The 16,577-nt window shown below is 40.3% G+C and overlaps 1 protein-coding gene across 2 annotated transcripts in view; it reads left to right on the forward strand.

The window, feature by feature from the left end:
- Nucleotides 1-307: 307 nt before the first annotated feature.
- pfkfb4b (6-phosphofructo-2-kinase/fructose-2,6-biphosphatase 4b) overlaps nt 308-16,577 on the forward strand; it is a 59,199-nt gene continuing 42,929 nt past the window's right edge. The window contains exon 1 of one of the 2 annotated variants that reach the window (XM_029693960.1): nt 308-431. In XM_029693960.1, coding sequence (XP_029549820.1) covers nt 389-431 — 43 coding nt within the window. In that variant the 5' untranslated portion in view covers nt 308-388. Of the gene's footprint in view, nt 432-12,435; nt 12,858-16,577 lie in introns of those variants that run through there. The other variant, XM_029693961.1, reaches the window with a different exon arrangement.

The raw sequence follows: 16,577 nt of genomic DNA on the forward strand, positions 1-16,577 counted from the left end.
GACAAAAACTTCCCTTGAATTGTGTGTGTGTGAGTGAGTGAAAGAGAGAGAGAGATATGAATTATCTCAATCTTGCTGATCTCATCGCCACTCAACTCCTATTGGGACCCCTGATCTCATTGCCACATAGGCTTAGTTAAACAAACAGGGACATTTGTATTTTAAAAGATAATTCATTTATAGTAGAGTAAAACAACCTAGTGGCTCACAAACCCTATCTCCGTGCCTGTGCTTAAAACGCAACGGTTGTAGCGCATCTGCTGCTGCGTTTGCGCGCTCTGAAATCCTCTCCACCCTCTACGTTCAGTGTCATTGAACGCCGCGGAGAGACTCACATTAAACGAAACCACGCTGGCAACAAGCAACTGCTCCCCTTCAAACCTGGACAATGAGAGTTTCATGCCGTCCACGAGCCACGCGAGACATGGCAGGTAGGGCACAATGCCGGTGGAGTCTTAGCACTTGTCATTTCATGCTGGATGCGATGAGGGAGTTTCAGCGATGTGTGCAGCAGCCCTATTACGTTGCGTTTGCTAACTAGCGGAGGAAGTAAACAAGCTCGTCTGTAGACTAGTTTTCCAACAACAGAGCCTTATTGCCTGCTTAAATCATTATAAAGCGATGTAGACAATTATTTTTAGAAAGCAAGGGGAGAATATTTGTCATTAATATACTAATTTAGCGTTCACAAAGCCTGTTGTTGCCTCTGCTAGCATCGCAATGTGGTTTAGCTAGTGGAACGTTAATTGTCCATTATACATCTTTAGGGTAGCCTACATGTTGCATTTTTATCAGCAGAATAGTGACGATGCCAACTGATAGGCTATTTGATAAAAATGCATTTATGTTGTTCAATGATAATGGTATGTTAGGTGTTATTTGTTAGTAAATGTAGTACATTTCTTATTTGAGCCATAAATAGCCTATCACGGATTGTTGTCGCTCAGTCATTGCCCTGAACGGGACTGTCGCTTCGTTTGGGCATCTCTTTTGCAGGACTGGAGAAGTGGGGCATGTTTACCATAGTAGTGGTCAGCTATAAACAAGCTGCCTGTTGACAATGTAATATTTATGTAGGGGGGTTGCCCTTGGAAACGTCTTGTTAAATTGTTTAAAATTGGATTTACATGTGGTTGCTTGTATTTTAAATCCCAATCCTTTTCATAGAATGCTGTGATTGTTATTATATTGATTGAAGCATGCGTCACTGTAAACCATGGTTCTCCTGTATGTCAGATGCAAGCATTTCAGTGCTGCACATATCTGCTGTTCTATGGGATTCTAAAAGACTTGGTGAACTCAAGTCTGTCTGGCATGACAAACTGCTCTTTCTCTGTTAATACAAAAAAATAAGTGGAAAAAATGTTTTGTCACATACATATGAATAGGCGCCGTGAAATGTTTTGTTTTGCAGGGTCAGACATAGTAGTATGGTGCCCCTGGAGCAAATTAGGGTTAAGTGTCTTGCTCAAGGGCACATCAACAGATAATTTACCTTGGCGGCTCAGGTATTCAAACCAGCGACCTTTCAGTTACTGGCCCAACTCTCTAACCGCTAGGCTACCAGCATATACAGCTACACCTTCAGTTAAATTTACTGACACTGTTTCCTGTTACGAGAGTGCTAGGTCTGTTTCTTGCATATGTGGGAGTGTCAAACTATGCCAGCAGAAGATTTGGCTGATTTCTTTATGAACAATCAATGCCTTGTCCCATAAAAGGGTGCATCATGAACTTTACACTGAATATAGCCTCTATTACAAATTCAGACTGGCCACATAGGCTGGGGTACTAGTGCACAAACAGTGCTTTTTCACTGAGTGTCCGCCAATGGAAAAACAAACATTACAATGTTTGCAGTTGAATAGGTATATTTTCTTTTGCTGTTGTCAGGCTACACAGTATAACATGTAGTACTATATCCATATTTTAACATCTGATGTGTTATCCCATGACTCAGTCATTACGACATTGTACTATTATGCAAGACACCTGTTCTGGGATATGGAGACTGAAGGCTTCCAATGATGACATCAGCAGCAGTAACATCATCACCACCCTCTTTCTCAGCCATCTATTTCCTGTGTTTGAGGGGTGCAAAATTCACTTGGCACTTAAATCTCGCTGGATTGATTGCTTCCATTTTACTCAGGCGACTTTTTCATACTCTTGTTTGTGCCTGTCGTTTTTCCCTGTTAATGTTACGACCGCGGAAATGTTTGTAATGACCTGTCAAACACACTCCGCAATGGATGAAATGAGCTCAATGGAATAGTATTTTTATTGAATCTATAAGAACTCTAAAGCTTCTTCTGGGATTTAAAGCACAATCTTGATAATTACATCAATAGAAAGATAAGATTTTTTGTGGAATTGAAAAAAAGTAATAATTTAATACAGTTGAAATGCAGGCAACTTTGAATATGAACACTTGGATTATAGTGATATTATGTTATCTCACAAACATTGTAAAGTATGTTTAGATAGGTGTAATTATTATTATTTTTTTCACCTTTATTTAACTAGGGAAGTCAGTTAAGAACAAATTCTTATTTACAATGACAGCCTACCCCAGCCAAACTTGGACGACGCTGGGCCAATTGTGCGCCACCCTATGGGACTCCCAATCGTGCTCGGTTGTGATACAGCCTGGAATCGAACCAGGGTCTGTCGTGACGCCTCTAGCACTGAGATGCAGTGCCTAAGACCGTTGCGCCACTCGGGAGCTCAAATCTAGAGCAAAGCGTGTTGATTTTTAATCTGATGCTATCCTGCTATTGACACTTGTTGAATTCTGCAAGAGAATGTAACACCAACAGTAATTAATGAGGCAGTCTAGACAGCGAAGGTACATTAGACAGAGCATGTGCTTGGTGGTTGCAGCCCTATTCCACCCCTTTACATTCATTTATTCTATGCAAACACACATGCAGTATTTATGCAAATGAGGCTCATATTATCCTTTTTTTGCACAAAATATTTTTTCAATACTTGATACAATAAGAAAATGTATGTATGAGTGCATTCTAAGAAAAAAAAATGAAGTTATTTTTTGGGGGCGTATCTTTTTCTTTTTTTTCCTATTGTCCAACTGTTGCATTTATTAGAATTGTTTTAAAAGCTTTTACAATTTAGATGACAGTTGCTACTTTTCTTCAGAATTGATCCAAGTCAGGCTGGACCACGTGACCTGATCATGTCACCTGACATGGTCCACGTTCAGTTGCCAAACGTTGTCGAGCGTTGCAGATAGAAATGCCATGAATATGTTGGAGAGGCATGTTTGTTCTACATTACATATCTGAATGTTCCAAAACATCCTGCGCCCCCCAGGGAAAACTCCAGGGCCCAGGTCATATGGGCAGAAAAAACTCTTGGCTCTACTTATGGCCCATGTCGATCCACTGAGTCTAATTTTATTCTTATTTGACAGTGGTGCATGGGATCACAAAACGCTACAGAGAAGACCAGACGCAATAAAAAGCTGATTAGTGACTGCAAGCATCAATCGGACCACACAGAGGGAGGTAGCCTAGTTGCAACATTTGCCAATTCCCTATTAGTCATTTAAACATTGACATCGTTTTTAGACATTGTGGGCCACCAAAATATTTGCACCGTCTCAGAGTCATCTGAATAATGTTTCAGACCAGTGATGGAATTTAAGGATTTTGGGCTCTGGCCAGCCGGGCTAGTATACCAACATTACTTGCCCTGGTCCAAAATCTGCTATGCAATAATCGAAAAGACAAAGTTTCACCTGCATCGGGCTAGTTTGGCACATTTTCTACTAGCCCTCTCTGAAAAGTGCTAACTAGCCTCGGGCTAGTGCGCTAGCCCGAGGCTAGACACTCAATAGGCTAGCTACTGAGGTCAGAGTGACAGAGAGGCTGTTAACCTCAAGAACACTCTGGGATGAGGGGGTAATATCAGTGTGTATGTTAAAAGATTTAGGGGTCCACCTGTTTCTATGTTAGTTATATACAGAAGGCGGTGTTTTGGAGGTCTGTGCTGTGGTAAGGAGAGGACTGAATTGGTAGGATCAGGCCAGTAATGTGTTCACTGTGACATATGCCACAGGGCATATTCATCTCTCTGGGCTGCTGCTCTGCCAACAACAGAGCCTCTAGGTCTATAAATGCTTGTAATCTCCCTTTCTATCCTTTTTTTCTCTCCCTTTCACTTTCTTCCTTACTTTTTTCTCCCTTATCCTCATTCTCTGCCTCTCTATCTGTGTGAAAGTTCAACCCACACTCAGAATCCCATTAAAGGCTCCAGGGAGAGATTTGTCTACGTGTGTGTTCATTCATGTTCATGAATCCGTGTTTGTGTGTGTGTGTGTGTGTGTGTGTGTGTGTGTGTGTGTGTGTGTGTGTGTGTGTGTGTGTCATAGGGCTCAGCCTTTTTATCCCCATTCAGATAAGAATGCCTTGGCTTCCTAAATAGCATAGTGTACATTGCATAATGAACAAAGAGGAAGCGTAGCATGCATTGAATGTATTTTATTACTAACATGCAAAAATATAATGTCCTTAAGCCTTTATCGTTGATGAAATGGGCCTATTTCATTTTCTCATTGATACTAGTCTAATGAAAGCGGGACCATGAGGTAATTATTTTGACTATTCCATTAATCAATATTAGTTAGGTCAGAGAGAGGCTGATGAAATTGGTTGTATGGGTGTGTTTTTGGTTTGTGTTCAGGCTTGCAATGCAGAGCTGTGTTCATTGGCGTAGCACAGTTTTGCAATGCCAGCAGGCAAGATCCGAGCAAGCCCCCCAAAAAAGATATTTGTTTGTTTTAGGAATTGTAAAAAAAAGTTTTTTTTGCCATGGGGTTGAGAGAAAATGTTGCTGTTTTTAAAGCTAATTTCCTGCAATTAAACAGATTTTGCCATGGGGCAGATTAAAAATGTGCTTTTTTAATAGCTATTCTCATGCTATACACATTTTGCCATGAGGTTGAAAGAAAATGTTGCAGTTTTAAAGCAAATTTTCTATAATTCTAAACATTTTGCTATGGCTTATGATGTGTTCATATGCTATCTAGGGGGGCCCATAAAGCTTGGGGGTCCCCCCGGTTTGCGGTGTGCTTCCTACGCCACTGTCTGTGTTCTATTGTTAGGGCCAAGGAAAAACTCGTGGTCCTACTACAGAGTAGAACCAACCATTGCAATGAAATGAAGACTGATTAATGCTAGTATGACCCTCCATAAATTGTCATTGCACTGCCAGCCCATCACCTCATCCCATTTTAGCTGGAGGAGAGTTGATGAGGTGAGTGGTGGTTGTTGTGACAGAGTAATAAGTCATTGCTATTTCACAAGGACCAGAAAGAGCTTGACTTTAAAAGCAGAGTCTGTTCTGTTTGTGGGGTGGCTGGATCATCTCTAAAAGCTTGGACTGTAGCCAGTACTTTACATTGGGACATGGTGTCTGTGTTGATGCAGACCACTGTGCATAATAAATACACAGCTAGTTTCCTTGATCATCACACATTCTTTTTTTTAACTTGTTTCTAAAATGATGAGTATTGCTTCCTGGTTCCTGCATGTGACATGGCTCTCCTACATTACACCTTTAAGAAGGTCTAATGGTTATTCCAGAACTACCCTTGATCCGGCTGGTTTGGCAACTCTGATGTGTTGTGTTAATAACTCATGCCGTACCTGCCTATAGACGGGTTAGCTGACAATGTCACAAAAACAACGCATGCGCTTCAATGGGTCAGAATTCCATGTGTTGTGATTCTGGGTGGCCAGATAGCTAGCAACAATGACAAGAAGCTGCCATGTGGGGAATCATAGGTGGCTGTTTTGAGGTTTTTTCACTGATGTCAAGTTTATGCTAATATGGCCAAAATTCACTAGGTAGCTAACCAACAACTGTAATTATGTATTTGAGAGACAAGCAGTGCTCATTGTGCAGATTTATTTTTGTTTTCAATAAACATTGGAGACTAAATATAGCGTAGTTTACATGTTGTCAACAATCCTACGCCAACCCTGTCTGTTTTTCCCCATTGTTGAGCACATGTCGGTTTTCTTGCTAAACAACCAACCCATCTATAAGCATGCATCTCTTTCTCTCAATCTCTCTCTCAATTCCAGGGGCTTTATTGTCCATGGGAAACATATGTTTACATTGCCAAAGCAAGTGAAATTGATAAACAAAAGTGAAATAAACAATAAAAAGTAAATATTACACTCACACAAGTTTTTCAAATGTCATATGTCTATATACAGTGTTGTAACGATGTGCAAGTAGTTAATGTAAAAAAGGGAAAATAAACAAATATGGGTTGTATTTACAATGTTTTGTTCTTCACTGGTTGCACTTTTCTTGTGGCAACAGGTCACAAATCTTGCTGCTGTGATGGCACACTGTGGTATTTCACCCAATAGAAATAGGAGTTTATCAAAATTGAATTTATTTTTGAATTATTTGTGGGTCTGTGTAATCTGAGGGAAATATGTGTCTCTAAAATGGTCATACATTTGGCAGGAAGTTAGGAAATGCAGCTCAGTTTCCACCTCATTTTGTGGGCAGTGTGCACATAGCCTCTGCCATAGGCAGACCTGGCTCTCAAGAGAAGAAAGGCTATGTTCACTGAGTCTGTACATACTCAAAACCTTCCTTAAGTTTGGGTCACTCACAGTGGTCAGGTATTCTGCCACTGTGCTCTCTGTTTAGGGCCAAATAGCATTCTAGTTTGCTCTGTTTTGTTAATTCCTTCCAATGTGTCAAGTAATTATCTTTTTGTTTTCTCATGATTTGGTTGTGGCTAATTGTGTTGCTGTCCTGGGGCATGTTTCTGTTTGTGAACAGAGCCCCATGACCAGCTTTCTTAAGGCACTCTTCTCCAGGTTCATCTCCCTGTAGGTGATGACTTTGTTATGGAAGGTTTGGGAATCGCTTCCTTTTAGGTGGTTGTAGAATTTAACGTCTCTTTTCTGGATTTTGATAATTTACTGTCAGGGCCCAGGTCTGACAGAATCTGTGCAGAAGATCTAGGTTCTGCTGTAGGCCCTCCTTGGTTGGGAACAGAAGCACCAGAAAACAGTAGACATTTGACTTCAGATTCTAGTAGGGTGAGGACGGGTGCTGTAGACGGTTCTAGTGCCCTCGCCAATTTGTTGATATGTATATGTGTGTGTGTGTTGGGTTGGGGCTTAACTTCTATGGGCTAGGTGGGACACAGCCAGTGAAATATCAGGGCGGAAAATTAAAAAACAACAAAATGTCATAATTCAGCTTTCTCAAACATACAACTATTTTACACCATTTTAAAGATACACTTCTCATTAATCTAACCACATTGTCCGATTTCAAAAAGACTTTACAGCGAAAGCAAAACATTAGATTATGTTAGGAGAGTACATAGACAAAAATAATCACACAGCCATTTTCCAAGCAAGGACATGTGCCAATAAAACCCAAAACACAGCGAAATGAAGCACTAACCTTTGACGATCTTCATCAGATGACACTCCTAGGACATTATCGAACAAAACATACATGTATTGTGTAACAAAGTTCATATTTATATACAGAAACAGCATTTTACATTGGCGCGTGATATTCAGAAAATGTATTCCCACCAAAACGTCCGGTGAATGTGCACATCAATTTACAAAAATACTCATCATAAACGTTGACAAAATACATAACAATTATTTTAAGAATTATAGATGGACTACTCCTTTATGCAACCGCTGTGTCAGATTTTAAAATAGCTTTACGAAGAAAGCACATTTTTCAATATTCTGAGTACATAGCTCAGCCATCACAGTGAGCTATTCAGACACCCGCCAAGTTCGGGGCAACCTAAACTCAGAATTAGTATTAGAAATATTGTATTACCTTTGCTGATCTTTGTCAGAATGCACTCCCAGGACTGCTACTTCTACAAGAAATGTTGTTTTTGTTCCAAATAATCCATATTTATGTTCAAATACCTCCGTTTTGTTTGTGTGTTCAGAGCACTATCCAAAGGGTAACGCGCGAGTGCGGAACGAGAGACAAAGTCAAAATGTTCCATTACCTACTTAGAAGCATGTCAAACGCTGTTTAAAATCAATCTTTATGGTATTTTTAATGTAAAATTGCGATAATATTCCAACCGGACAATAGCATATTCATTCAAGAAGAAAAAGGAGGGGCGCGCTCGCTGGACCGAGCATATCCAATCCCTTTTTTGCCAGGCAGACCACTCAGTAACTGAGCTCCTATTAGCTGCCCAGTGACAGGAAAATGCTCAAACCACTTTCTGAAGGCTTTAGACAGCCAATGGAAGCCTTAGGAAGTGCAACGTCACCCCACAGACACTGGCGCTTCGATAGAGAATCAAAAGAACTACAATTCTCAGACATTTCACTTCCTGCTTGGATTTTTCTCAGGTTTTTGCCTGCCATATGAGTTCTGTTATACTCACAGACACCATTCAAACAGTTTGAGAAACTTCAGAGTGTTTTCTATCCAAATCTACTAACAAATGTTGGTTTGGTCCCAAATAATCCATAGTTATATCCAAACAGCGGCGTTTTGTTCGTGCGTTCAAGACACTATCCGAAAGGGTAAAGAAGGGTGACGAGCACGACGCATTCCGTGACAAGAAATGTCTAAATATTCCATTACCGTACTTCGAAGCATGTCAACCGCTGTTTAAAATCTATTTTTATGCCATTTTTCTCGTAAAAAAGCGATAATATTCCGACCGGGAATCTGCGTTTAGGTAAAAAGACGAAAGAAAATAAATCACGGGGTCGACTCCTGCACGCACCTAAGCCCATTGTCCTCTGATCGGCCACTTGCCAAAGGCGATAATGTGTTTCAGCCAGGGGCTGCCTCGATATCATTCAGCTTTTTCCCGGGTTCTGAGAGCCTATGGGAGCCGTAGGAAGTGTCACGTTACAGCAAAGATCCTCAGTCTTCAATAAAAAGAGCCAAGATGAACAAGAACTTGTCAGACAGGCCACTTCCTGTTCAGAATCTTCTCAGGTTTTTGCCTGCCATATGAGTTCTGTTATACTCACAGACACCATTCAAACAGTTTTAGAAACTTTAGGGTGTTTTCTATCCAAATAATTATATGCATATTCTAGTTTCTGGGCCAGAGTAGTAACCTGTTTAAATTGGGTACGTTTTTCATCCGGCCGTGAAAATACTGCCCCCTAGCCCAGACAGGTTAAGCAGCATCCCTGTCTCACCCCACGGCCCTGTGGAAAGAAATGTGTTTTTTGCCAATTTTAACCACACACATGTTGTTTGTGTACATCTCTCTTGCTCTCTGACACACACACACACACACACACACACATTACAGCTGCATGAATTAGACTCATCCACACACACAAAAGAGTTGCATGAATTAGACTCTTCCGCCATATAATGCACACATTCACAGAGACATGTACAAGCACGCATTCGCACAAAACCACACACACACAAACGAACACACACAGTGGATTATTAAACCAGGCGTCCTCCTCTAAGATGCCTGGGACTTGTTAAAGTAAAATGAAGAGCCATTTAAATAGCTTCTGTTCTATCCCCTACTCTGAATTACATGGGATGCAACATATTACTCAGTTCTATTAGATCTATTTATAGCGCTAATGGAGAATCCTCTCTCTCTCTCGGGAGGTGATGATGATGACACGTTTGCCAAAAGCAGGTCTGTCTGTCTTTGGATGAGTTCAATCCAGCGCTGGATTTATGATTCCTTTTTTTTGTCTACCCGAAGACAGCATTAATCTAGCCTGACTACCCATCCACATTGCTCCGGCCAAACGCCACGCCCACTATTTTATTTATTTAACAAGGCAAGTCAGTTAAGAACAAATTCTTATTTTCAATGATGGCCTAGGAACAGTGGGTTTAACTGCCTTGTTCAGGGGCAGAACGACAGATTTTTACCTTGTCAGCTCGGGGATTCAATCTTGCAACCTTTTGGTTAACTAGTCCAATGCTCAAACCACTAGTCTACCTGCCGCCCCGCACTAGCATTTCTTCTCCACGGTGAGTGGATTTACTTCCCATCCTGATGTCTTCTAGAATGCAAACACATTCTGAACATTCTAATTGGTCCCAGAAACTGATGGGTTGGACCAGACCCGGCCAATATGATGACGTTATCTACTTTGATACTCTGCTTGGTTTGAGAAAATCCAATCGCTGATGAATTTGTTGCGTACAATGACCCTCGTTTTTACGTCAGCACAACGACTTCTAGGATGGCAGTTTCAGACAATGTCGTCAGACAAGCATTAACTCTATCATATTTTCTCATCCTCCAGAAACCATGGATGCTCTCTCACCCCAGAGAAAAAAGGAAGTTAGAATTATCTATGTTTTTCATTTGGAAGCATCATTAACATGCAACAGGGCCAGGAATTGTCTGTAAGTAACTACCTCAAGTCCAGGGACTTGTGTGTGTCAGTAAGAGGATTAGGCCTACCAGTAAGTGTGTACAGCAGGTGTCTACCTATTGGCTATTGAGATTAGTCCTGCTGACCGATTGACTAGTCTGGGATTGGGACATCCTTGACCATGCTGTCACTGTCACCCTAATGTAGGCAAGGGGTGGAGAGGGTCAGTTGAGCACTCCTCAGTTTAGCATAGCCTAAGATTTTCCTTGTGTGTGTGTGTGTGTGTGTGTGTGTGTGTGTGGTCGTCATAGGTTGACCAGGTCTCCACCATATAGACATTAATTTTATTAAGGGGCAGACAACAGAGCTGATTGTGGACTACAGGAAACGGAGGGCCGAGCACGCCCCCATCCACATTGACAGGGCTGTAGCGGAGAGGGTCAAGAGCTTCAAGTTCCTCGGTGTCTACATCACTAAGGAATAACATGGTCCACACACAGCAACACAGTCATGCAGGCACAACGCCTCCCCCCCCTTCAGGAGGCTGTCATGCTAAATAGTGTCCCACAGCCAAAAAGCCCCCCCCCCACACACACACAATGGGATTCGAGAAGCTATTAGCAGTTTATTTTTTTATAAAGAAATCAATATGGACTATAGCCCGTCGTTTTCAAATGTGAACAAATTAGTCATAGTGGGCAGAACAAGCAAGAAGGTGGGCAGAGCCAAGCACAAGCTAGCGAGATCCTATTGGCGCGTTCTAGCAAACATTTGCATATTTCTGTTACGGAACGCCTACTCTGAAGTGCATGTGTGTAATAACTAAATTTGCTTTTGCACTCCTAAACAATGCCATTATTAAAAATGTTGGGCAAAGGGTAAGGTCTACAAAATGTAGTCCACTCTGTTCGTAACAGATTGTAGTTTTGGGACAGTATTGAGATCAAATGTTTAATCGATGAGAAAATGAGCAGAATGTTGTCCAAAATCCATATTGTTCCATCTTCTCCCACTGCTGGCCACTTGGCTTCCTCTCACTGCCATATTTGGTAGTGAGTGGAAACGCCAAGCGGATGCTTTACATTTATACATCCAGTGAAATATCAGTCTCATTGTTCTATCTGTCCTATTAGTGTCTGTTGCTACGGATATTGCTAGAACATGCCAAAATCTGCCCAGTCTACGTAATGAAAGAAAAAAAAAATTGATAGCATTCGTTGCTATGCTGGTTGTTATGTTCTGAGGCGCATGCAGTCAAAATTCAGGGTAAAATGTGATCATTGTTATAGGTTATTTATACTATTTACGATATTTTTTAGCTTTAAATCTCAGATTATTATTGGATAAAGTACAAAACATGATCCATGCATGGTCATTGATGTTTACTTGCATGCAAAACTTGATTTAGCTAGCATGAGCATGCTGCAAGCAAGCATGGATACTGCAAATGATGGATGCAAACACTACTGTGAGGTAAGACCGCTTTTCCAAATCTCTTTATTTAGCTAGCTAGCTAAGCTTTGTATTTTATTATTTGTCTTTGTAATTCAGTTGATTTAAATAGCTATCTCTTATACAGAGTAGCATATGAAAAGTGCTATATCATCTGTAAAATGTGGGAAAAAGGTGAACTGCATTAATTCATCTTCTGGTCATCATGAGTGATCAGATTGTACCTGGGTCTACCATTTGAGAGGCTGGTTTCAGACTGATCTATAAGTAGATCATAGGAAACCCTGTTGCGGTGAGGTTATTTTAGCAATAACTGTACCCATTGTATATCAATGTATGTGTGTAAATGAATTGATTTCTTGCTGAATTACTACATTCATGATAGGTAGTTTATCCTTTGTTTTTGTTGTTCCATACCAGGAGGCCATGGGCCTCTGTCAAACAACTTCCTCCCAGCAACAACATAAATGTGTGCCGAGCTTTCAAAAATAACATCAGAAGGCAAGAGAACCAGATATTTTACGTGTTTACATTGCACAATTTATATATTTTTTTAAATAGCATAATATTATGTCTCAATTACAAGCAGTATGTTGCCCTTGTTTTTTTAAAGCGCCATTCCTCTGGAATCCCTACTATCACTGCAGCGAGTGAAACTTCAACCATGTCAATCAGTAAACGGTGAGTGACAAACAAACGGGGAACATCGCAATAGTCCAAATGACACTCTCCCTGTCTTCTTAATCTGCACTAATGAATAATATCTGGACGATGTAAAACCTATCATCTCTCCCTTCTGTTTTTGAATCTTTCTACCTCCTGATTCTGCCTCTACCTTTTCCTCATCCTGTTACTGGTTCTCTCCTCTTCCTCCAGACGAAATCCTGCGTCTAGTGACGTCCGATTGTCCAACAACCTGCCCACTCGACTCGAACCCAACCCCTCCTCCCTCCTATGTCTGACCACTGGCTGCTTTCTCTCCAACTTCGACTGCCAGTCGTACCACTCCTCAAAAAACGAACACTTCTCCGACAGGTATCCTTTCTTTATTTTCTATCTAAAACTTGATATAAAAACTGTCAGTCAGATAATCTGATTTGTTCAGTACTAAGTCCTTAACTAAACGTACAATTCATTGTGCTATATCTTGAATATTATTTAGCCCAGCTTCTAGACCGAGATGTTGTATCTCGGTCTAGCAGTATAACCTGTCGTGCAACTTATTTACAAGCTGCCGCAGACAGGAAGTAGAATGGAGCGTGGGGCGCAAACATTGACATCCATGTTTCGTTTTGATTTTAACTTCTTCGGCATACAGGGCAGTGTTCGAATGACTGACGTGCCCAAAGTAAACTGCCTGTTACTCAGGCCCAGAAGCTAGAATATGCATATAATTGGTAGAATTGGATAGAAAACACTCTAAAGTTTCTAAAACTGTTAAAATAATGTCTGAGTATAACAGAACTGATATGGCAGGCGAAAACCCATCCAGAATTTTTCTTTGAGGTCACAGGCCATTTCAATGCTAGCCTATGGGATATACAAATGGATAGGACCCAGATTGCAGTTCCTATGGCTTCAACTAGATGTCAAGTCTTTAGACAGGGTTTCAGGCTGTTTTTTTTTTTAAATGAACAAATAGTTGTAGTTTTTCCAAAGTGTCTCTCATTAGAAAAGTAGTCTTGAATGAGGTGCGCGCTCTTCGTTATTTATCTTCCCTATTGAACATACTATTCTCCGTCTTAAATATTATAGTTTATTTAGATATTAGAGTATCTGAGGATTAATTAGAAACATCGTTTGACTTGTTTGGACGTACTTTACCGGTACATTTTTGGATTTGTTTGTATGCATGTTGAATGAGTGGATTACTGAGATCATTGGTGCCAACTAAACTGACATTTTTGGATGTAAAGAAAGACATTATCAAACAAAACGACCATTCATTGTGTAGCTGGGCCCCTTGGGATTTCAAACAGAGGAAGATCTTCAAGGGTAAGTGATTTATTTAATCGCTATTGTGATTTTTGTGACGCCTGTGCTGGTTGAAAAAGTATTTTGATGTGGGGCGCTGTCCTCAGATAAATCGCATGGTATTCTTTCGCCGTAAAGCCTTTTTGAAATCTGACAACGCAGTTGGATTAACAGGAAGTTAAGCTTTTAAATGATGTAAGACACTTGTATTTTCATGAGTGTTTTAATATTAAAATGTTTGTATTTTGAATTTCACGCTATGCAATTTCACCGGATGTTGTCGTAGGTGTCCCGCTAGTGGTTCATGCACCCTAAGAGGTTTTTAAGGGGAGTGTTAGTATCTAACAATTGGATTAAATTCTTTCCAGGCCACCGCTCGGTGATGCAAACAATGCATTTATTTTCAGAACCGTCCACTGACCAGAACCGTCCACAGACCATGGATATACCCTCCGACATGGTATAAGAGAAGCAAAACAGGGACAGACATAGGTCGGTAAATAAGTCACATGGTGGATTTGTACGAAAGGTTGCCTCTCGAGCTGTTCTCATTCTAGGTGTGACGCATCATTCCTTTAGTAAACAAGTGCACGTGGTTTTGTTTGGTTATTACTGCAGTGTGTTTGAAACGTGCATTTCGGTTAGAAGGGAGCTTTTACACTGTGTATTATATGCATACCATTTTGAGTATTATAGCATGTAACTGTGCCTTTTCAGTGTATTTGGCATGATAAGATGGTTAGTAATTATTAGTTGGTCAACCTGAAGATGGCGCCGGAGCATGTTACGTTGGAAATTGAATTAGGTCCCACCCTTTCCGGGGTCCTTAAAGGAATTAGCCATCCCTGTGGCTCAGTTGGTAGAGTATGGTGTTTGCAACGCCAGCATGGTGTGTGCAACGCCAGGGTTGTGGGTTCGATTCCCACGGGGGGCCAGTACTAATAATAATAATAATAATAATAATAATAATAATAATAATAATAATAATAATAATAATAATAATAATAATAATAATAATAATAATAATTAATAAATTAAATGTATGCATTCACTACTGTAAGTCGCTCTGGATAAGAGCGTCTGCTAAATGACTAAAATGTAAAAATGAATTAGTCATATTCCATCCATTCAGTCATTTTTAATGTCCTAGTTCTTAATGTGTTACCACTGCCACCTAGTGGTGCTTTAGTGTAAGACCTTTATATGTAGTAACATGGTTATAGTGATGCCTTTTTTATAGTTTATATTATAAGTGGTGTCATATAATGTCATTGTATTTATATGTACAGTACCAGTCAAATGTTTGGACACACCTACTCATAAGCGCAAATCAGATGGGATGGCGTATCGCTGCAGAATGCTGTGGTAGCCATGCTGGTTAACCCCTGTGCGGCCTCGACATCCAGCGAAAAATCCTATCGCCATTAGCATAACAAAATTTAATATATATATTTTTTCATTTTTTTTCAAATTATATCGTTTTATAGATACACCTCTCCTGAATCGAACCACGTTGTCCGATTTCAAAAAGGCTTTACAGGAAAAGCAAAACATTAGATTATGTTAGAGGAGTACATCGTAAAAGTAGCCACATAGCCATTTTCCGACCAACCACATGCATCACAAATAACCAAAAAACAGCTAAATGCAGCACTAACCTTTTACAAACTTCATCAGATGACACACCTAGGACATCATGTTACACAATGCATGCATTCTTTTGTTCGATAAAGTTCATATTTATATATAAAAACAGCATTTTACATCGGCACGTAACGTTGACTAACTATTTTCCCTCATGCATCCCGGGAAACAGTGCTACAATTTACTCAATTACTATTCGAAAACATTTTTAAAATGTAATATTGTCATTCTAAGATTTATAGATGAATATCTCTTGAAAGCACCTGTAATACCAGATTTAAAAATAACTTTACTGGGTAATCGCACTTTGCCATAAAAGGGGATGCGAAAATTACCTAGTAAATACAGCTCTGCGCCATCTTGGAACAATCGCATATCACATCTAATCTTGTATACTATTGTCAATAATCCCTTACCTTTGGTTGTCTTCATCAGAAAGCACTTCCAGGGATCCCAGGTCCACAACAAATGTATTTTCGTTCGAAAAAGTCCATCCTTTATGTTCCATTAGCTTGTTGTTGTTAGCGCGTCTGAAGGCTAATCCAAATGCTCTGTCGGGCGCGGGACAGCAATTTCGATAAAAAAACATTTTTCCCCCATTTAGGTTTGTTCAAACATGTCAAACGTTGTATAACAAAGTTTCAGGGCCTGTTTCAACAAGAGAGCCAATAAGATTCGAGGGGGACGATTGTATTGTGTTTCAAAACGTTTCGAAAGGATGGGGTAGACAGGGCCGCCGGCGTCATAATGGTGATGGCCCTCCTCCTGTGACCAATTTCAACAGCGTGTCATTCTGTCAGTTTCCACAGTAGAAGGCTCAAACCACTTTGTAAAGACTGGGGACATCTAGTGGAAGCAATAGGAAGTGCTCAATGAACCATAGCTCACGGTGTGATTAATAGGCAACGTGATGAAGTTGAGTCCGCAATTCAGAATTCCACTTCCTGTTTTGATCTGTCTTGGGGTTCTGACTGCCATATGAGTTCTGTTATACTCACAGACACCATTCAAACAGTTTTAGAAACTTTAGGGTGTTTTCTATCCACAAGTATTAATTATATGCATATCAAAATGCGCTGTGGCGCCCCCTATCCTAGGGGAACTCCAAGAGGTTAGCCTTGAATTCCAAATAAATCA

The sequence above is a fragment of the Salmo trutta genome, chromosome 16 (genome assembly GCF_901001165.1).
Source record: "Salmo trutta chromosome 16, fSalTru1.1, whole genome shotgun sequence".
NCBI lineage: Eukaryota > Metazoa > Chordata > Actinopteri > Salmoniformes > Salmonidae > Salmo > Salmo trutta.